Source organism: Falco naumanni, chromosome 1 (genome assembly GCF_017639655.2).
Source record: "Falco naumanni isolate bFalNau1 chromosome 1, bFalNau1.pat, whole genome shotgun sequence".
In the NCBI taxonomy this organism is placed as follows: domain Eukaryota; kingdom Metazoa; phylum Chordata; class Aves; order Falconiformes; family Falconidae; genus Falco; species Falco naumanni.
In genome coordinates, this window is record NC_054054.1 from 104,639,136 (window position 1) to 104,660,222 (window position 21,087).

The 21,087-nt window shown below is 44.3% G+C and overlaps 2 protein-coding genes across 8 annotated transcripts in view; one reads left to right on the forward strand and one right to left on the reverse strand.

Annotated features, from left to right (window-relative positions):
• Positions 1-712: 712 nt before the first annotated feature.
• On the reverse strand, positions 713-4,291 carry IFT22 (intraflagellar transport 22). The gene is made up of 5 exons (XM_040614004.1): positions 4,155-4,291; positions 3,743-3,822; positions 3,541-3,630; positions 2,709-2,911; positions 713-1,773 (listed from the first exon to the last, which is right to left on the reverse strand). Exons 1-5 carry the CDS (start codon positions 4,191-4,193, stop codon positions 1,625-1,627), a joined length of 561 nt encoding a protein of 186 aa, XP_040469938.1. The 5' UTR covers positions 4,194-4,291; the 3' UTR covers positions 713-1,624.
• A 34-nt stretch (positions 4,292-4,325) lies between these two features.
• Positions 4,326-21,087, forward strand: part of COL26A1 (collagen type XXVI alpha 1 chain) — a 195,351-nt gene continuing 178,589 nt past the window's right edge. For 3 of the 7 annotated variants that reach the window (XM_040613943.1, XM_040613951.1, XM_040613934.1), the window contains exon 1: positions 20,090-20,392. In XM_040613943.1, coding sequence (XP_040469877.1) covers positions 20,241-20,392 — 152 coding nt within the window. In that variant the 5' untranslated portion in view covers positions 20,090-20,240. Of the gene's footprint in view, positions 4,526-10,563; positions 10,636-16,406; positions 16,491-16,745; positions 16,868-17,745; positions 18,066-20,089; positions 20,393-21,087 lie in introns of those variants that run through there. The other 4 variants (XM_040613961.1, XM_040613971.1, XM_040613990.1 and 1 more) reach the window with 4 other exon arrangements.

Genomic DNA, 21,087 nt, shown 5'->3' on the forward strand with positions numbered 1-21,087 from the left:
GAAGCTTCCCAGACAAAACTCTGGAGAAACCCCCAACTCATGCTGCTTGGAGGCCAGTAGAAAGACGTGCAAACAACTGAGTGGATTTTTGAGGCATCTCTTCTTGTCATCTTGGAAAACAGAATATTTGCACAAGGACAGGCTAAGCATTATTTGGAAAAAAACCAAACTATGAAAATAGGAAAAATAGTAGACTAATTAACCTCATCACTGAAAAACCCAAGAAGCTCTCTCACTCCTACTTCCTGTTTTATAACATACTTTCTGTAAAAGATGTTTACTAAAAGATAATGTTGGTGTGAGGACAAGGCTATTTTAACAAAATATACTTGTAAAACAGCTGCAGCTCAAATATAGCTGTATGGCACAAATATGCAGTGAAACAGAATCTGTAAAATCCAGTGCTGTGGGTCAGACATAGCTGTGACAAGCCACTGGTCTCACACTTCAAAACGTGAGCTGCAGTACAAGGTGAAATGGGATGCTTCTCAAGGATTTCTGCAGCTCCTGCTCCCAGTCCCTCTCTCCTTTATCTCATGCAATAAAAACAAGCGTGTGTAGTATGGATACATGCTTCTGCTTTTCATTTGTCATTTTTTTGGCTATTTGGGTCAGTGACAAGTTCTTGTAAACATCTCTTGTTAGAGCTATTAAGGTGAAATGTACTGTTCCACAAAACCATAATTAACATTCCTTTTGAGAACAAAAAGGATGCATTTTTAAAATGTTTTTATTGCCTTACTACTGCATGTTACAAAAAAATGTCTTCCACAGCAAAGCACACCAAGGACAGGGATGACTACAAACCAAATCAGTAAGTAAATTATCTATGAAACCACTACTGCAATGCAACAGGGAACAGCAATAGAAGTTTCAAAACAGCTTTTCTTCCTCTGGACAATGCAGAGCTTATTTTTTTTCTTTGTTGGAACTCCCAACACAGGTCAAAGTACTCCACTACACTAAGATTTCAGGTTTTTTCCTCCCAGAGAGACCTAAACATTGTCCCAAACAACACATTTGTTTTGTTGGAATAGAAGGACAAACCTAGTCCTGAGAAAGACTCTGTCTTGCCAAGGCAATAGCTATGCAATGTGCTCTTCAGATGCTGGACAGAATGACAAGAAGAACTTGGAACATAAAACTCTGGATCCCACACCACGACTACTTTTCAGATCTCTATTCCAATCAGTTTGTACTGACTTCCAAAAGCATAACTTCTCCAGGAATACAGCTAACATGAGCACTTTACTCAGATGCTTCAACAGAACTCCACAAATCTTATGTTCTGTCAGGCCGCCTTCTCTTAGAACCTCTGCAAAAAGGGATTCTGAAGTGAAGAAACGACCCATACTTTTATCTTTTGGTCTACGATAACACATTAAACAATACCTTCCTGTACCTCTGACGCTAAATGAAACCAAAGTGCAGCTAAAGTTACCCAAATTCCTGGATGTGCAGCCATCTCTTTGGCACCACAGTTTATCTGATGTCAGCACTTGCTTATAGGCAGAAGTGTTTATAGGCTGGCAAATTCTTGTTGTGAGGACCTGTTCACAGGCTAGCACAGCTTACAAAGGGAAAAATAATCCTTTTTCTTCCCTGTTCAGTATATCTTTTAATGTTATGAAATAATTGACATTTCTTCCCTCTCTCTGCTCTCATTTAGTAAGGTGATAATGCTTCTGAAGTATTTCATAAATTCCATCCGAACATCTTCAGGATCTTCTTCTAAGTTGGAATGTATTAGTTTTAGCTTGTTCAGCGGGTAAGCTTTGAAGGTAAATGAAAAATTATTAGGTATATTCCTTCTATAAAAGAAATAGTCACAATCAAGGTCATGGGACAGCTCATGCTGAAGTCAGTTGGAATTTGGTAGTATCCAACAGTATGACACACCAGATAACATGTAACATATGAAGAAGAAATGCATCATAGCTTGTTAGCATTACAAACAAGTACAACTTATTGCTAGATTAAATTCTTCAAACATTATTATTAAATGATAAAGTACTGGGTTTGGTCTGGCATTCAGTTAGGCAGAATCAACAATTCAGCACTGAATTGAATTTTACTATTGAAGTTATCTAACATTCTTTTATTACTTCAAAATAATGGAATGTTATTGTTACATTAAATATGTATCAATATATTAATACTTAGAATAATTATGTATTTATTTGAACACTGGAACAGGTTGCCTAGAGGGAGTGTGTGTTCCCATTTGTATAAACAGCCACAAATAATTTTGCAGTATATAAGGTACCCATGACTTATTTTAAGAGGAAGATCATTAGCCTTTTATTTCAAAGGGCTTCTATTCTTTTGATTGATAGATTTTGGGCTTAAATGGCCTCAAAAGTATCAGCTAACAAGAGATAAAATTCAACATAAGAAACAAACTAATAGTGATGGATGATGAAATATGGCAGGAGTTCTAATTCCTGGCTCAGCGGGCATACTCACTGTGTGACCTTAGAGAAGTCACTCAAACTTTTCTGGCTTTTACTTTCCTTTTTGAGAAATAGGAATATTGCTCACCTTCTAGATGACCTTTGCAACTCATTATTTCTGGTTTTGCAAAGCACTCCAGTATTCTTTGATTGACAGATTTAAATGAAAAATGCAAGCCATAAAGTGTAAACAATTTTAAAGACACATAGATCAACAAAAAGCTGAGTTACAGATAGAGTTTTCCATCTTCTTACCCAAAGACAGATCTTCTGTGTCCCCCGCACTGCCTGGCTTGTGATGTGCAACTAGGAGACACTGACTATCAAGCAATGGCTGCTGCTGCACAAAACAAGAGTACCACATTTCAATTTCTTTCAGGTGACTGGGCAGCTCAGGATTGAAGATTATTATTACGCCATGAGAGTCCTTCATCAGAGCTGGCCAGCATGTTTCAAACCTTGAAAAACAGGTGCATGGGAAATGGTAAGATTGATCACTGGAGAACAGAAACATGCACCCAAGTTTTTTTCTTCCCTCCTCAAGAAAACAGTTCAGTACTTTTTCTTTGTAACATTAGTACTCTTGCCAGTGATCTATCATATTCCAAATATTTTGACTTAAGCTATTATGTTAGTTGCTGCCATGATTTGCTGACAATGTAGTATTTGGTCAAATGCTTATTTAAACTTTTTCCCTAAAAACAGACCTGTCCAGTTCTCAATTGTTATCTTTTGGAAATTAAGGCTGCAATCATATACATACATGGTTTGAAATCCACTCACATAACTTCAAGGACATGAAGGCAATTAACAGAGTGTGCCTCTGTCTTCTGTACCTGTAACTTCATTCTAGGAGCTACGGACTTTACTGTTATATGGAGTCCTTATCCAAAACAAGGCTGTGTCAGCTGGGATCATGGCAGACAGCATCTTGTATCAGATGCTTCATAGTAGAAAGCTATAAAAAAATGTAATGCTGTAAAGAGTCGGGAATATTCCTCATCTCAAAAAGATCATTCGTTTTAGGCCTTAAGTATTTTGTGTAAACAGAACTATTATGAGTTAGGTAACAACGATGCTGGCTTACTTTTGATCACCACTGCAATCCCACAACTCAAACCGACACCCCGTTCCCTTGCTGTTACTGTTCAAGTTTGGCTTCTCATATTCCAGGATCCTGTGAAAAGGAGCGGATGGACAACGTGATGCCATTCCCGCACCACCACAACCACACAGCGGGACTTTCTGAGGGGCTGGCGGTTGTCAGCGCGCCACGAGGTTTCCCTCACCTCACACCTTGCGTCGGGCTGTAGCTGCCAATCCCTTCAATGCTTTCGGAAACAAAGTTCGCCAAGACCGATTTTCCAGACTGGCAGAAAGCAGGAGTGAGTGACACATGCAGGAATTGAAGGTGCCAAAGCCACAAGGAAGACAAGAGCTCGGCGTTTACCCCAGCACCCTGCTCTCCCTCCAGCTAAGGCCCCTGCGCATGAGGCCTGCCCCCTCCCCCCTCCCGCCGCCGGCCCCCCCAGCCGCCGCAGCGCACCCTCCGCACTGTAGGCCCCGCCGAAGGCAGCCGCAGGGCCCGCAGCCCTCCGGGGGCCGGCGCGGGCCTCGGGGAGGGCGGTCAAGGGGCCGGCGCGGATGCAAGCACGGCCTCGGCGGCGGGGGCGGCTGCCGCGGGCCCGGGTCGCCGCTCACCTCACGGGGCCCCACCAGCAGCACCTTGGCCTTCAGCATGGCGGGAAGGCGGCGGCTCCTCCCGCCCGCCCGTTGCCCAGCAACGCGCCCGCGCTGCCCGCGCGGGGAGAGAAGGCGGGAGGGCAAGAGGGGAAGGCGCGCTGCGATTGGTGCTGCCACCGTCACGTGCCGTGGGGCGGGGCGCGCGCGGGCTGGGCGTCCTTCGGCCGCCGTGAGGTGGCGTCCCGCCAGCAGCCCGGTGGGGCTGGGGGGGGGACCGCGGCCCGCATCCGTCACCGCCACGTACGGCTGGGCCCCCCGCCGCGGCTGTCCGGACTCTCCTCCTCACACACACGGGGCCTGTGGCGCGGGAGGTGGAAGCGGCCTCTCAGGTATCCTGGGTGTTGGGTTCGCCCCGGGCCCCGCCTGAAGGAGCTGGTGCTGTGGCGGCGGCGGGCTCGGGCCCTGTGCGCACCCAGGGCTCTGGCACGCTGCCCGCAGAGGGGTTTGCGGCGCCTGAACGGCCTTCAGCCCTAGGCAATGTGCCCTGAGGGGACCCCTTGCCTTTGTGTCCGTCGGGCGGGGCTGGCGGCGGACCCCCCTGTCTGCACGGCTTTGGAGGGGAGGTGTTCCCCCCGCCTTGACCTTTCTGTCCTCCGGAAAGCAAGTCAGGCTAATGAAAAGCAAGAGTCGGGCTAACAGTACCAGACACCCTCATCAGCCATGCTCACACACTGCTCTGGTGTCCCTCGCCAGCCCCAGCAGTCTGTCCTTGCCTGAAGTTTCACTGCGGTTTTAGCTGCAGATGCTCCTGCACGGACGATCAAGCAAGCTCTTGGAAGTTTCTTATGAAGGCTTGTTAGTAGAAGCAAGAGGCTTTTTTAAATTGCAGCTTCTAAGAAAAAAAACCCAAAACATCTGGCAGACAGATGTGCAACTTCAGAGCTGTTTAGTGCCCAGGTACAACAGCAGTTTTAGATGAGCTTTCAAATAGGGCCTCTAGGCGCTACCATAATGTAAATGTTTATTACTAGTACTACTAATAAACGTGAACCAGAATTGCTCTGCTCTCACTGAGGGGGTAGAGTCTCCTCTATCACACTGTAGATTTCCTTGCTGTTTCAATCCTTATATAGGGAGAGTTCAGGATGGTTCAGTGTGGCAGTGGCATCTCATCATTCACACAGTATTTTAAACTTAAGAAAACCTTTTGTTTTCAAGTTGGTGGGACAAAAACAATGAAAAAGCAATAGTTGCACCTAGCCCCAAATTTGAATCTGCTGTATCAGACTGGATGTGTATTTTATGTTTGTGAAGATCCACGTATGATTCAGGACCAAGTTCAACAATGAACTGGGACAGCTCATAGTTAATTCTTTCTGCAGCTATGTTGTTTTTCTCATTTCAGACTTCAGACTTCAGAAAAGACAGAAAAGGTGACCCAGAGAGAAGAAATTAGGACAACCTCTCTTATTAGCTGGCACATGTTATTAGCTGCCACTAGCACATGAAGAAAAATGTGTTATAAAGGGTCCTATTGTGGACAGCAGCACAGAAGGGGGTGGGGGTGTAGGGTAAGAGGTAACTGAAACTGGGTAAAACTGGCTGTTTTTGCAGCTGCCCAGAAAGCAATTAGGATTAATTTTTAGATGAAGTGTCAGATAGAGTCTGTGTGTGTTTATATTAGCCACTGAAGAATAAGGAGGGCACTGCTGACTAAGGCTGCAATTTTTGGATTTATCCATGTGATTTAGGGTTTGAAGTCACTTTAGAAAGTGGGAATTAAGCTTCCAAGCCACTTAGGGTGATATTTTCAAAGGCATCTAAGTGAAGTACATTTGATGTTATCAGCATCTGCCTTAGGCATATGGGTAAAGTTACATTAGTTACTGATGTATTTGCTGAGAGTACGCGTGTACAAATCAGCAAGGCCATTTTGTTTCACTTAGTTAAAACTCTTTGTTAGACTGCAGCAGAGAGGAAACTTCAGCAGTAAGTGAACTACTTCCAGACAATAATGGTAATGGTCTGTACGTCTTGCATTTATTAAATGGGTAGTTTTCCACCATAATGTTTTGGTAGCAAGCAAAAATTATCATCTCCAGATGATTCTTTATGGATGTATCCTCCTTTTTCCTTCAAAAGCCAAAAGAAACTGCAGGCTATCAATAATATTTCAGTAAAACTATTCTTCACTCTAGAAATGTCTGTGAGAACTCAGGCTATGAGACACAATGATTGCTGTATCAAGACGTGATGCTTGTTGCCTGAATTGCAGATAAGAGGACTTTGCCTCCTAGTTAGAGGCCCACAAGTTGTACTGGAAGCAGCAATAAAATGTAGTGCCAGTCACCTTTCAGATAACCCTTTAGCACTTGCAAATCATTCAGTCTTTTGGAAAACAGTATTCTAAGTTTGCATTATATTTCATTTAATGTGGCATATAAAAAATTTCCAATGAAAACAACTCAAAAAATCTTTCATAAGATTTTGTGGCTCAGTACTAGTACTTTGCTTAATGTACTGTAACACTGTTTCCAACTTTGGAACACATACCCTAGAGCACTCAAATCAAGTTGTGTCTGAAAATAATGCCTTGGTTAGAAATACAACCACATGGCAAGACTTACCATGAGAATGAGTGCTCTGCCTGTTTGTTGTGTGTTGCATGATATTTATCGTGTGTGTGCGGAAACACCTTTCTAGTGGGTGCAGGCAGAGACTTGCATTACATCCTCTGCTTATGCTGGTTCATTTGGGGGCAAGGCATAGAATACAAGAATTGAAAGGAAGAAACACCTGCTTTTGTGCACCAAAGCCTGCTATTAAGAATTAAGAGAAAAAAACCCAATATTGTTGTGAACTTGAAGCTTGTTGCTTAAGAGGGTCAGAGAAGGGATATGTCTCTGAGGTTCAAAGCCCAGTTGATTAAGTAAATGATGAAGCTGTGGATGAAACGTGGCTGTCCTCTGGATTAAGTTTTGGTAGAGCTATGAAAAAGGACCAAACAGAAAGAGGACGTTAAGGTGCATTTGACAGGGGTGCGGTGGAGTGCTGCTCTTTATCATGAGTCTGTTTCATTTAAAAGTGGCTACTAAGGAGGGGTAAGCACTCAGCCCATTCTTTCTCAGAAAACCTATTCTGGAAACAACAGTAAAAGCTCATGCAAAACCTGTTGCTTGGTTCATGCCACCAGATTGTCAAGGACTACAGCTCTGATTTATCTGTGGTCTCAAAAAAGCCTTCCCAGAGGAGACAAGGATCTTTATTTCCATTTTATAGATGGAGAAACAAAAGCAGAGAAAGGTTAAATGACTTGCCTGAGGAACCCACCTGGCTGACAGCAGATCTAAGATTAATTAAAATGCCTCTAAAGTTTCGGTGCAGGCTGTGGCCAGTCACAGAGGAGGCAGGGAGGCAGACAACTCAACAGCCCATGTATTTTCCTGACCAGTGGACATGATCTCAGTGACACCTTAAGCGACCTGATACTCCCTGTGTACCTTCATCGAAGTCAGTGGAAGTTCCCAAGGGATGAATTTGAGTTGCTCCATTTATGCAGTGATGTATAAACAAAACACAAGGAGCAGCAGTCTGCCTCCATCACACACACACACCCCCCAAGGAAACACACCAAAGTGCTCTGATTTTGGGGTTACAATACATGAATCCTGAAGTAACATTACTTACTACGGTTTAAATCTTAAGATACAGCTGCAGATGGTGTCTATGATTGATGTTTCGCTTATGCTAAAGCGATCCCGTTCTGTGGAGCAACAGTAACACCTAGTGGCTAAAAGCGCCAGTCCATCCCCTCCTTCCCTTCAAGAAATAGTACTTGGAGGGGACATGGTGTGATTGACAGTTTTGACTTGCAAGGCCAACACTTAGGATCTCCAGGGATTTGCCATTTTCCTTTCAAACCCCCACCACATTCTGTTTTCTATTAAAAGTGGTAGATGAAATATGAAACTCTTCCTCCCACCTCCCAACCCCCTTTACTTTTCTGGCTCATGCAGGAGGTTGTTCCAGTCCATCTTGATCTGTAGGTGGGTGGGCTGTGAATGACCGAGCCTACTGCTTCCAGCTTGGAGCACTCAGATTTCTGTAAGGAATCCAAGCTTTTTTCTTTTTCTTTTTTTGTCTGAAAAGGATCAAGCAGATCATCTGATGGAGGTTGGCGACCTCAGTGCATTTGATAATGTAGTGTTAACTTGCCTGCGTTAAGGCAGACCAAACCAATCTGTTCCAAGAAGTACCATTTCTTAAGATGTGGTATGCAGGATTGTTTGCCATGATCTACTGGGACTACTAATTCATCAGAGAGGGACCCCCTAGAAAAATAGCATTTGGGAGGAAGAACCCACAGATGTTTACTGTGTTAGCAGGAGAGCCCTTCAGAGGGTCTTCTCTCCACCTCACAGGGGAAAGTTTCAATTTTTCCAAGGAAAAAAACATTAAGCAAAAGTATTTCTGCTAAAGCCCAGATCATTTACATTTGTAAATAGAACCTTTTCTCTCTGGGGGAGTTACAGTACTGAGACATTATGGTCTCATCATATTCATGCTGTCTAATTTTAGGCTTTTGGTTTAGGTATTCCGAATTACCTGCTGGAAGCATCTATTTGGGAGAGTCTTCATTGCCTGTTGACAGAGCCTGGACTCTTAACGTAGGCTGTGGATGCGTGCTGTTTTACATAGGACATAAACTGGTATCAGCATCCACTCAAAGAAGTAGTATTGCCGCCATTCACATCCCCAACTATCTGCCTAGCTTCCTTCCAACTACCTGTTTAGATGGAACTGATTCAATTGAAAACTAATTTGATGCCTCTAGGGGTAAAAAAAAGTCTCCCTGAACCTGTTCACTGCACAAAAACCTGGTGCTAACAGGAAGAAGGTAATGAGGACCAGTGGGGACATGGCCAAGTGGGACAAGGATGGGACCATTTCTTTCGGCTACTGTGCAGATGTACACTGAATTGAAGTGTGCATATAGTCCTGCCATTAGTCAGACCTCTTAGATTTGGTGTTCTCAATACCTGTTTGTAAGAGCAGTCAGAGAGAAATGCAGCCTGATGGTGAGAAATTAGAACTGTTGTGCTGGGATGTGTTTGGCACCCTTTACAGTTAGAAAAGAGCATGGCAGCCTTGCTGGGCTGTGCAAGGAACCTTTTTTAATGTTTGTAAAAATGATTTCATAGGTGGTAGACCAGAAGGTACTGAAACAAGACAATCAAAGGATAATTGTTATTGGTGATTCACAAGAGCTCACAGAACCTTTTCTATTAGACCCGTATGCTTTTTGTTTTGAATATAAAATTTCAAAGTAAGTTTTGTTTCTTACTGACAGCTGTGGTGTCTGCGCCCCTGTTGGTCTGGAAAGAGCCTGCATTTATTAACATCCTCTGATCTATTTATACACTCGAGGCCAGACCCTCAATGACTAAATAGAAAGCACGCAAAAAAGTGTGGACTGTCTTTAGAGGGACTGCCATGTGGTCCTATAGGAGAGGAGATCCTACTGACAGGAAGATTTTGTTTTCTCTCATTTTCATCCTCTGATTTGACTTATGTGTTCCTTTAGAGTTTATGGCCAAACACAGGAGTTCTTTAACCCTGTGGTCCTTCCAGGGATTATGTTTCAGCTAACATCCTGGGCCAAATCAGCTGTCTTTTCACATGTCTCACATTCATTTTCATTTAAGGCTTTATTACCTCTTGGCAGTATGCCATTATAGACAACAGATTTATACTAGTAATTAGTATGTTTTGAGGAGTCTGGGACAAGATCTCAAATCCTTTCTCCTTTGCTTAGGTACCTGATTACAGTGATGAATGCTTAACTCTGCGGCCTCAGCTTAAAAATCTACAGCCTTGATAATTTTGCCTCAATTCCCTTTGAAGCCTGGGAAAAGTAGTACCTTTGTTTCCAATGGTTGACTCACTTGAAAGTGAGTCCTCGTTTGAAAGGTCCTCCTTAGTATCTTATGGCTACAAATGCACATATATGTGAGACTGGCACTTGGACTGAATGTGGCCTGCCACTGCGGACGTGCTGCAATTGAAGGTCCTTGCATTTCTGCAGGTGGGGGTAGAGTTAGAAGCAGCCTGTTGTACTGTAAATTTTAAACACCATGAGGAATGTCTTGGAAATATAAAAAGCAAAGTAGGCTGAGTACTGTAAAAGAGTTCATATTTAGTATAGATAGTTGGTCATGTAGTATTAAGTGGTTTGTTATTTTATTGTTCTTCAATAATTTGAGAACTTAAATCTTCTACTTTTGGCTTGGCTAGTGATGTTGTCTTGATCTGGGTTATAAAAATACTATGCTTCACCTAAGCACAGGTTGTTGTAGTTTTCATCTTAATTGGCAATCTCCAGATTTAGATGAATTAATACAATCACTCTTTCTTTCTTTTGCCGTAGAAGTTCAGAAGTATAATCTGTCACTTGTGAGAACATAAAGAATTGGACTGGAAGTATTCCAGACTCTTTACTGTAAGTGTTCAAAGATTTAATGGAGTCCTCAGTCATAAAATCTTTAATTTGAACTAGACCTTTATATTCTCCATTCTTAAATTCACTATTTCTACATCCAGGGGATTTCCTGTTATCCAAGTATGTACGGAGGCCCTTTATTTCCCTCTGTGTGTGTTTTTTAATTCAAATCAAATGTAAATGTCAGTGGTTGATTGCACTTAACCTCCTTAGGTTCATATTTCTTATTTAATTGCATTACATTTCAAGGTTCAAGGCTATATATTTAATGTTGTTAATAGCACACCATATTTTAATGAGGCTGTTATCTTCTGCAAATATATACAGAACAACGGAGATTGATTACACAGGATCTTTCGAAGAAACTGTATCTCAAAGCCCTTTAAAATGAATAAACACAGTGGAGAGTTTCAGTTAATGTAGTTCTTTAACTAACACATCTTCAAAACGAAGGAAATGAATGATTGGGTTATCAAGACTGTTCGCTTTCCTCTTCCCCAGGCAGACACTGTACCTCGGTGGGTCACTAGCCTTAACTGCAGTGTGCCAGGGCATATGTTACAAGCTGTGGTTGTTCTCAGAGATGCTCCAGAATCACAGCACTGCTTTTTCCAGAGTCCACTTACCTCCTCTGTAGCTGGCCAGACTCCCTCTTTGCCCAGCCTGCAGCTCAGCTCTGTAAATCTATTGTCAGTCAGTTCAGGGGAGGCTCAGAACATGGAAAATAATTATCTAATTTTCTTGAAACATCTAAAAAAGGACAAGTATTACCTAGAGATAATGTACAGAAAATCTGGGACAAATCTACTGTGCTCTGCTGGAAAGCCAGCCAGCTGAACACCTGTTTTCAATGCAAAATAGTGCATCACCCTACAGTTGGGGCACTGCACTGGGTTTTTCACAACAATCTTAGAATTAAATACTCAAGATGTGAATTGAGCCAAAACATGTTTTGCTGTTAGCCATTTCTTTCCAGGCACACAGTGAGGCTGGTAGTCTTGTCCTACCATTCCATCACATACCAAAAATCTCCATAGTCTGGTCAAAAGCTTTTATTTCTTTTTTTGGGCAACAATCAGTTTAAACTTTTCCTAGTATCTTGCAAACTTTGTAATTTCCTCTCTGCCAAAAAAAGAACAATTTCTCTCTCTCTTTAGGTTATGTCTCATCTTTCTTCTTTTATTTTTTTTCTTCTCTTCTTTCATTGTTTTAGCATTTATACCATATCATTTTTATTCCATGTCTATTATCCTTACAATAACCATGATACAGAACAAAGCACTAAACCCTGTGTTATAAAGAGAGGCCCTGAGAGATTGCCTGATGGCTGTGGTAGGTCAGAGAGTTCAACCAGATTCTTTCTGGGTGCAGACTGACAGCCTATGTATCCTTCCTGCCTGAGACCCAGTGGCATGAGAGGTTGTGAGCCAGTGTAATCCCAGAGGATTATTTGGGGACAGGTTTTGAATCTGTAGAGAGATTGATCTCCCTTAGGCAGAACAGAAAACAGAGAGAGATGAAGAGCATTTCTTGTGGTGAAAGAGAGATTGGTGTTCTATGTGAGGAGCTGGATATCTGCAAAGTATAATTTAGTAGACATTTAGAAATGGAAGCAAGGAGCGGGGGAGGGGTGGGAGGAAATTCGTATACAACCAGTTCAAGAAAGTGCTCAGACTAAGCTTGTTTGGCAAAACCTCCCAGAGGTCCAGGGAGAGGGATAGATTTTGGATACCAAGCCCACTAGGTGTATCCGTTGGTGACAATTGAGTATACTGTGAACACCTAAGCTAGCATTAGTGTACATGTGCATAGCCAAGAAATACTTGGATCCAATTGCCTTGCAGTGACTTTAGCCTTTAATGCCTACAAAGATTCTTTCATATTTAGCACCTTAGCTGCCTTTTTATTGCTTTCATGGAGGAATCTGAGATTCAGGAGAAGAGATCAGGTAGAGAGTCAGCTAAAGAGTAAAACAGTGCCATTGAATGGTGTTGGAGTTTACGTACATGATCGCTCCCTTTAGAATGAATAGAGCAAAATGTTCATAAATGTAAATTGATAAATCTGGAGAATATTCTCTTTAAATAATCCCCAGAGCTCTCAGCGTAACACACAGATGTAGAAAAAAGACCCCAACAACTGAATAGGATGTTGGGTTGCATTACATTAAGAACAGAGTATATATCAAAAAGGTGTTATTGTTATTACATAAAACACTGGTGAGTTCTTGTTCAGAGTGCTCTTTTCAGTACTGCTCACTCTGCCTAAGAAGGTTATCATTAAGGGGTAAGGCAGGGAAAATGAGAATACTGTGCCTTTCTGCTCTGAGTTATAAAGCAAGACTGAGGAGCTTTGGTATTGTCTTGTTTAAAAAGAGATCTTGCTATGATTTTAAATGATTTTAAAATAATGAAGGGGATTAATCACATTGAAACAGAAGAAGTCTATGAAAACAAGGAGGCTTAATTTGAAAAATAGAATCTTGGGAAAATAATGAAGACAGAGAAGGGAGAGGCTCATGTGAATGCTTCAAGAATATGTAATGTCAGTTATCAGTGGGGTCCCATGAATCTAGATGCACAGTGCTTTAGAGCACAATAAGGTAAAGATAGAACTGTGAGGAAAATACAGGGATGGAAGTTGGATTGTGGCGGACTGTTTACTGGTAACAGATGGTGAAACCCATGTCAGGGCAGGCTCTGGGAAACACCTGCAGCAAGGGGGAAACAGAAGGTCCTGCAGCCTGTCTGGTAAGAGCCAGCACAGGCAAAGATGGTGCAGGAAGGCACTGAGTGGCAGGAAGTTTGCAGTGGAAAAACAGGTGGCTGGCAGGTAAAGAGTCTGTGGTACAAGGTAGAGGAGAGAAGAAGGAGAACGTGTATGGCTGCTATTACTCAAACTTAACTGCAGACACCTAAGGTGAAAATACTGGAGGCAAGATCTTAGCTGGGCAGAATCATGCCATGGAGGTGGTGGTCCCTGTACAATGGCTACAGTGCAGTGATTTTCAGTTTGCAGCCCACAAACTTTTGAAGGACCATAGCCAACTTCTAGGGGGCCTGTGAAAGCCAGCTAAGAAAAGCAGACTGTTGTGGTTAGGCCTCATTGTCATGGCCCACAGGGAAGGTTCCTAGGAGATTTGAAAAAAATCGATAAAAGCTGGAAAAATATGGATAGAATATACAGATTTCCTGTGTGGAAGAAAGAGGACTCCAGTCTCCCCGCTTGTACCCCCCAGTTCTTCTGTTCTTTGACTCCACAGGGTGGGTGGCACAGCCTCTGGTGTGGGCAGGAGCCGGCGAGAGGGTGTTTGTTTCCATAAATCCTTCCTTATCTGTTTTGTGTGCCTTTACTTGTGTATTTTGTCAGGAAGAGGGTAAGCCCACTCCCTTTTATGTGACTTGCATGATACCAAAAGGGAACTCAGACTGTCATTCACATTGGCCTGCTCAAGTCAGGCAACTCGGATCCATGGGGAGATTGAGGGAAGAAGGAGGGTTTCAGGGCCAGAGTTCAAAACTGAGACGTTCTTTGGTCATGAAAGTCTTTGCTTCTCTGAGATCCAGAAAGAATCTGTGACTCAGGATGGATTTTCGTTCGGATACCACTGAATCTGGATATCCTGTAGTCGGTGACTCCATTGAAAAACTGCAGCCTGATATCCGGTAGCTCCTTCCACTGCATGTAATAAAGTACTTTGTTTTGTTGTAGTTCAAGACTGTCTGTGTTCTGGAGAATTTATAAGTTCAGTGTTTATGTCCTGTACAGCATCAAGCAAGGAGGCAGCCCTCAGTGACTGAATAATGTTTAATGAACAGTTAATGAACAGGAACATAGTTTGAGGATACAGACATGGAGACATACTTCCCAATGTTTTCTTTAGTGACCTCAGTGATGGGAGAGGGAGCATGCTTATTAAATCTGTAGATGAGGCAAAGCTGGAAATGATTGCAAGAACACTGGAAGGCAGGATTAAAATGTCAAGTGATCTTGACAAATTGGTGATATGATCTGAATAAAATAAGATGAAACTCATTAAGGACAACTGCAGGGCACTATGCTTTGGCAGGAACCGTTTTAACTAGCAAATACAGGATGGGGAAAAGTCAGGCTAGCAGTTCTGCAGAAAAGGTAGAGCATCCCAAACTAAACATGGATGTACAGATGTCAAAAAGGCATATCCTAGCAGGGCAGAGGTATTGCACAGACGTATAGGTTATGGGTACCACACATTATGAGATAAAAGTAGAGCAGGCAGAAAGTCTAGAGGAGAATACCAAAAAAGATCAGAACTATGTAACATGTGACCTACAGGGAAAGTCTGAAGAAGTTGGCATTGTTTTTCTTCTAGAAGGCAAGGGAAGGTGTTAAAACATTTTTAAAAAAACTTTGAGGAAATAAAATTTTGTTTAAAGACAGGAGGAATATTTTCTACATCCATAATGGAGAAAGCAAGACATTAAGATCTTAAATTGCAATGAAACAGACTGAGGTTGGATGTTAAGAAAAACTACCAGCACAGGATGCAAAGCATTGGAACGTGTTTTCAGATGAGCACAGGGAGTTTCTGTCTTGAGATCTTCCAGAACAAGGCAGAAAAGTTTGTGCCAACAACAATCTGTGTATGATAGATCCTGCCTTCTACCAGGGAGAAGGGAGAGGGATTAGGATTAGATAACCCTTGCAGTCCTTCCTAGCTACTTCTGAATGTGCTTGTACTCTGGCAGGTTTGAATGCAATAGAACTGGTGATATATGTGCCTTGGCTTTATCACACCTGTGTGAATCCCTGCTTTATTGCGTTCTTGGTGAGTCTGATGGATCAAGGCTATGTCCACAAACGCCTTGTGCTTGTGCAGATCAGTGTGTCAGTGCATGTCCAATTAGGAGAATTTTTGCCTGACATCAAAGGTGACATAAACTGTTTTTCCCAGGACACAAAAATGCTGAGATTATGTGTAATTCCACCAAACATAGTCATTGTCTTGTTAATCTGTTGAGTCATCACATTTTCTATCTGCTGAATTATGTATCAATCTAAGTTATTTTATCCAGTATATTACTTTATAATACCCACAGAAGTGCTTATCTCAGGCAAAGTTCTCATCTAAGGTCAACAAATTTTGCCAGTCATGACTTCTGGATCATTTTTTGTGCTTTATATAATATCACTGTCTATCATGTTTACTGTATGTGAAACTGCTGGTGTCGGTGTGACATTTTTTCAGTTCTATTCCATTTTGAGTTCAGCTGTGATTGATTTATTCCAGGTCAAATTCAAGACATGTTCACGCACTAGCTGTCTCCTAGCTTAAAAGAAAAACCACCACAATCCCCTAAAATTTTCAGTTTGGCTCAGGTTTGGTTTGATTCCCCAGTAATAGATGTGTTACAATAACCTTGGTAATCTTATAATTTAATTTATAATAGAGGTCTTGATCTCTTACTGTTACTAACCTCTTATCCATCTCTTATAATTTTCCAAGGTTATTTGATGGCTTTGTTATATCACAATGAAATAATCTAGGCATTTTAGGAAGCTAGAAAGGGTTTATCCAAATTATTTTTGGGTTTAGATGGTCTTATCAATGACTTTATTCTAAATTCAAAAGGATACTTCATAATTCTAAAGCTCCACAAGGTTTTATCAACTAGAACAAAGCTGCTTTTCCTTTGGTCTCTTCTTATGAAAAGTGCACTCACAAAATCCAAGGGATGGGTGTTCCAAAATTTGTTTGCCATGATTTTAAAATTGTGACTCTTCTTTTTCAGCTCACTACTGACTTTTGTAATACCATAAGTGGTGCTGAACAGTTGCGATGGCATTGCAATTCTGGAGCTGGACTCTTCTTACAGGTATAACAGTGCTTTTCTACCTTTTCAAGCCACCTTTCAAACTGAAAACCTTGTAGAAAACAAATCCCTTTTCTGCTGTATCATTCCAGGTTTTTTTCCTTTGCAACTGTACAAAAATCAGACTAAACTTTGAATGTTCCTTTTACTGTCTGTGTTTCCCCCCACTTCATTTATTGGCTGGCTTGCAGGCAGTGTATACGTTTAAAGAAATTACAGATATTTTCACAGAACAGTTTCTGGTACCTTATGTCTCAGGTATGCCCAATGGACGAGGAAGCTGAAAACTACTCCAGACCATGTGAAACCCCATGGGCCCACACATGTCCAGTGGATTAGTCTTCTGACATGACAGTGTAAGGCTGTCACTTGCATGGAAGGTGAGCAGTGGTTGGGAGGAAGGCCCTCCAAGGACTGCTTTTTCATGATAGCAAAGTCAGTAGGGCTGGTAAATTTAAAACCTGGCCCTTGCCTCTTTACTATTTCCCCACATGCTTCCATGTGTTGTGGCTTTCCAGTATGCAGCCTACCTCTTCCATCTTGAACTGAATTGGTGAAATACATCCAAATAATTTATTTAGCGGTGATTGCCTGGGCAAATCTTTAATGAACAAGCTTATGCACAGGCATAAAGAGCGTAGCTTTATATTTTGAAATATATTACGTCTGGTTTATAAGAATAGGACTGTTCAGATTTCAAGGGTTCTCTTCTCAAAGCTAGTCCCTCTGATAAATTGAATGGATTATGTTTTTGTTGGCTCTCTTTGTTACCTCCATCACTGTGTTTCCAATTTATCAACATAGTTTTGAGAAATTGTTAGAGTATGTTGCACTCGTAAGCACCGTGGGGAGAAAAAATATTCATTTATTACTGCTATTGTGTTTGATTATATTATGCATATCCAAAGGACTAAAATGAAATGTCATCTTTAATTCTCCCCTTACAGTAGACAATATCACACTTTCTTCCCTCTTTCCAAAAACAGCTTGGAAGTTAATTCTTCATTTTCATTTTAAATCAGCCATACAGAGTAGAAGCAAGTGTGCATTAGGGACAGGGCAGAAGTAATGGGAGCTGGAGTTCCGAGCTCTATTTCTGGCTCTGCCTTTAGCTCTTTGCAGTCTTGAGCAAAGTCATTTGACCTCTGGTCTCCAGTCTCAGTTCGTGAAATAGGAAGAACATTAGCTTCCTACAGATGGCTCTAATAATTTGCCAGAATCATGTCTTGTCTAATCACCTGTGTTTAATATCTCTTAGGGTCTTGCAAAGTCAGTGAAGGCTGAAGCAGCAAATTTTGCATGCAACCGAAAATGAAGTGCTCTTGGACAGTTAAGACTTGAAGACTATGAAGAGCTTCTGAAGGGGCTAACCCAAGCCAGGAGAATGGGTCAGAAAGCCACTGGTGCCCTTCAGCGCTGTTAAACACTGGTAAATGATCTATCCCAGCCTGTCAGGAGAAGGAACTTAGTGTGTTTGGGACAAAAGGCTGAACCAGGCCCTCAGCACACAGTCTGAAGCTGTAAGAAACTGCCAGGTGTGGGGGTCCAGCTGCACCCAGCTTGGCTTTACACACACAGGTGAGGATGATCACCCAGATTAAAGGGCAGGGGAGCCTTAGAGAACAGTCTAGAGTTTTGTAGCTTCTGGCTGGTTTCTCAGGAGAAGGTTCAATTTGAGGCAGTTTGTAGCTATACTGAGAGGGGAGGCCAGAGAGTAGGTTGAGCAGAGGGTTTTCTGAGGACTGACTCTGAGCAAAATGGCGGTATGTCTGAACATCTTAGGGTGAGTTGCTGTGAGTTATGTGTTTTCTTGGGGGTGGAAGAGGGAAGGTAAAACCAGATGTTCCCCTTGGTGTGGGTGAAGGAAGACTGAAGGGAAGGGTGCTCAGGCTGAGCTGAGCCAGGGCTGTGGACAGAGGGCCCTGTTATGTCCTAGCTCTAGGCACGGAGGGCTTTTTGTAAATAAACAGTGACTGTTTCTAAGCAGGTTTGGTCGTCCAGTGCTGCTGGCCCAGACCTTCTGAGCTCCCTTTGAGCCCAGAGTGCTGATCCATTGCATGCTCCAGCTCTGGGATGTGCTGGGGGTGGCTGTGGGGCAACCCCAGGGAGGCTGCAGTGCAGACTGCACCTCTGCTTCCTTGTGTGATTTGCTCTAGTGATTAATAACAGTGGCTGTTTAAAAACCTGGTGCCTCATTTGCAGTCTAAACTTGTCTGGTTACAGGCTCCAGCCAGGGGCTATTTATCTCTGTGTGCAGGCTCTGGAGATGGGCACCATGGGGGAAGGTGCTTACCCACGGGTGGGGGATAAACCTAGCCATTTTCTCAGTATCTTGCAGTTGTTTCCCAGCTGCGGCACCTTGCAGGGATTGCGTTGCTTCTGAGGGAAAGAGGTCTCTGCCTTTGCAGAGCCCCCCAGGGAAGCCTAGGCCCCTAGGGTACTCCAGGAAGAGACTTGCTTTCCATGGTAAATCAGAACTCTCGTTGGCTGGCCACACAAACAGCAAACGTGCAGAGAGGGTACTGTGAGCTTGCAAAATCTGAGGGTAAAAAGAAACCTTGGAAGACTGTTGTGTCATCTTAGGAATTAAATCCCTCCTTGTGGTGTTTGGTTCAGAGGAGTTGCTTGCCCGGCTAGCGAGCTGCAACAGCCCAGGTTCCTCTGGAGCTGGGAAGGGGACAGGGAAAGGCCAGCAAATGGGGCCTGTGACACTGTCACCAAATGGGGGATGTACAAGGGTTTTAAACATAAACTTAGCTGCTGCACAGAGAGGGAGCCTTGCTGCTGGCTTCTTTCTTAGGGTACCGGCTTTGCAAAATATCCACATCCTTCCATGACTGCAAAAATGTTCCTCCTGCTTGGGGCTGACTGTGCAGTACTCTAAGCCTGGGGCCATCCTGGGTGCTAGGCAGAGGGCATCTATGCGAGGTGGTGGTAGGGGAGTGCTTATGCAGGGTGCCAAAACGAGCAACATGCACATACTGAAGCAGAGATTGTTTTACCGGTTACCTTATGAATGAAGCATCTAAAAAATTATTTATTTCCTACTTTACCTGTGTAACTTTTGCAGTGCAAATGCGGCAGCAGGCACCAGCTTTTGGATGTTTGGGCTGCCCTGAAGTGCAGCGCGTTCCCCTCGAACTAGTTCCCGGTTAGGGTTAGCTGGGGGGGCACAGGGCCTTGTGGCCGGTGTGGGTGATGTCTGGGGCTCGGAGCTGCCCCGGGCCTTCCCGCGGGGGTGCTGCCCGCCCTGCCCAGGTGGGAGCGCGCATTCCCGGCCTGTGCCGTACCGGTGCGGGACCGCGCCTCGCCGGCCCCGGGGCGCCCGGCCGCCCTCCCTGACGGGGAGCCCCTTCGCTGCGGGGTCTGCTGCGAGGCCTGGCAAGGGTTAACGCCGAAACCCCACGCCCCCTTTGACGGAGTCGGACCAACCTCGCCAAATTTGAAAAGGCATCCGGGGCTGAGTGTGCGCCCTGGGCGCAAAGAGTCGCGCTGGCCCCGGACCCCCTGCGCGGTCAGCAGCCGCCGCCGCCCGGGCTGGGCTTGCCGAGGGACGGGGCTTCCCTTTGGGAGCCGGAGCGGCGGTCCCTGTGTCCCGCGCACCCCTGCCCAGCGGGCCCCGCTCCCGGGGGCACCACTGCGCCGTGCGATCCCGCCGTGACCCCGGCCCGGGGAGGCACGGTGGAGCCCCGCGCCTGCCGTGCCGTGTGAGAGGAAAAGGGGGGCGGGAGGAAAGCCCCCGGTCTTGCAAAAATGCAGTTCGCTCTGTTCTTGTCCTGGTGCTGCTGCCTGCATGGATGCGCGCTAGGGACGGGCTTCCTCTATCAATTCCCAGCATCAACCCTGCAGCACAACTACCCGGAGCAGAGCTCGGGCTCGCCGGGCAGCGGCTTCGCCAGTCGCCGGTGAGTAAGACCGGGTCCGCCTCCTCGGCGAGGAGGCTGGGTCCCGCCGGTGGTCCCGTGGGGAGCGACGGGCACGGCACAGCCGCGGGCAGCCATCCTCGTGGAGGGTGCGAGGGGCTTTCCGGGCTGGGCTGCCCTCATCCTAAGTGTGTGTGGGGGGGAGGCACCCTACCTGCCCGCAGCAGTGTCCCTCTCTGGGGAATCGAGGAGCTAAGCTTTGGCAACTGAAACCCGCAGGCTCCCCACTTCTTGCCCCCCCAGCCCCCGGCCCGTCGGGGAGGTGAAGGTGGCTCTGCCGGGTCCGCGGGGCAGCGTGTCCCGGTGCAGTGCGCAGCCAGAGCCGTAAAACCTCCCGAACCGGGACACTGGTGATGCCGGCAGAGGGAACTGTTATAGCCCTCGGCTGTGAGGAAAAACTTGTTCAGCTCAACAAAGGAAAGACCTTAATTACAGATCTCTAGTCAAGAGCTGCAGCTTTCAAATAGCTGTTTAAAACCAAACCTCCCACTCTTCTCCTCTCCCCTCCACCCCAAACCAATTTCTTAAAACTTAATGTAAATCAGTTTTGATTTATGTATCTTGCTGCTTCAGTAGAGCAAACAATTTAGGCTTCTCCCCCTCCCCTCTGTTTTCTCTGGGTATTTCTCTAGAGGTGAAACAGCTGTTCAGATGAATGAGCTGCACTGTATAAAGTG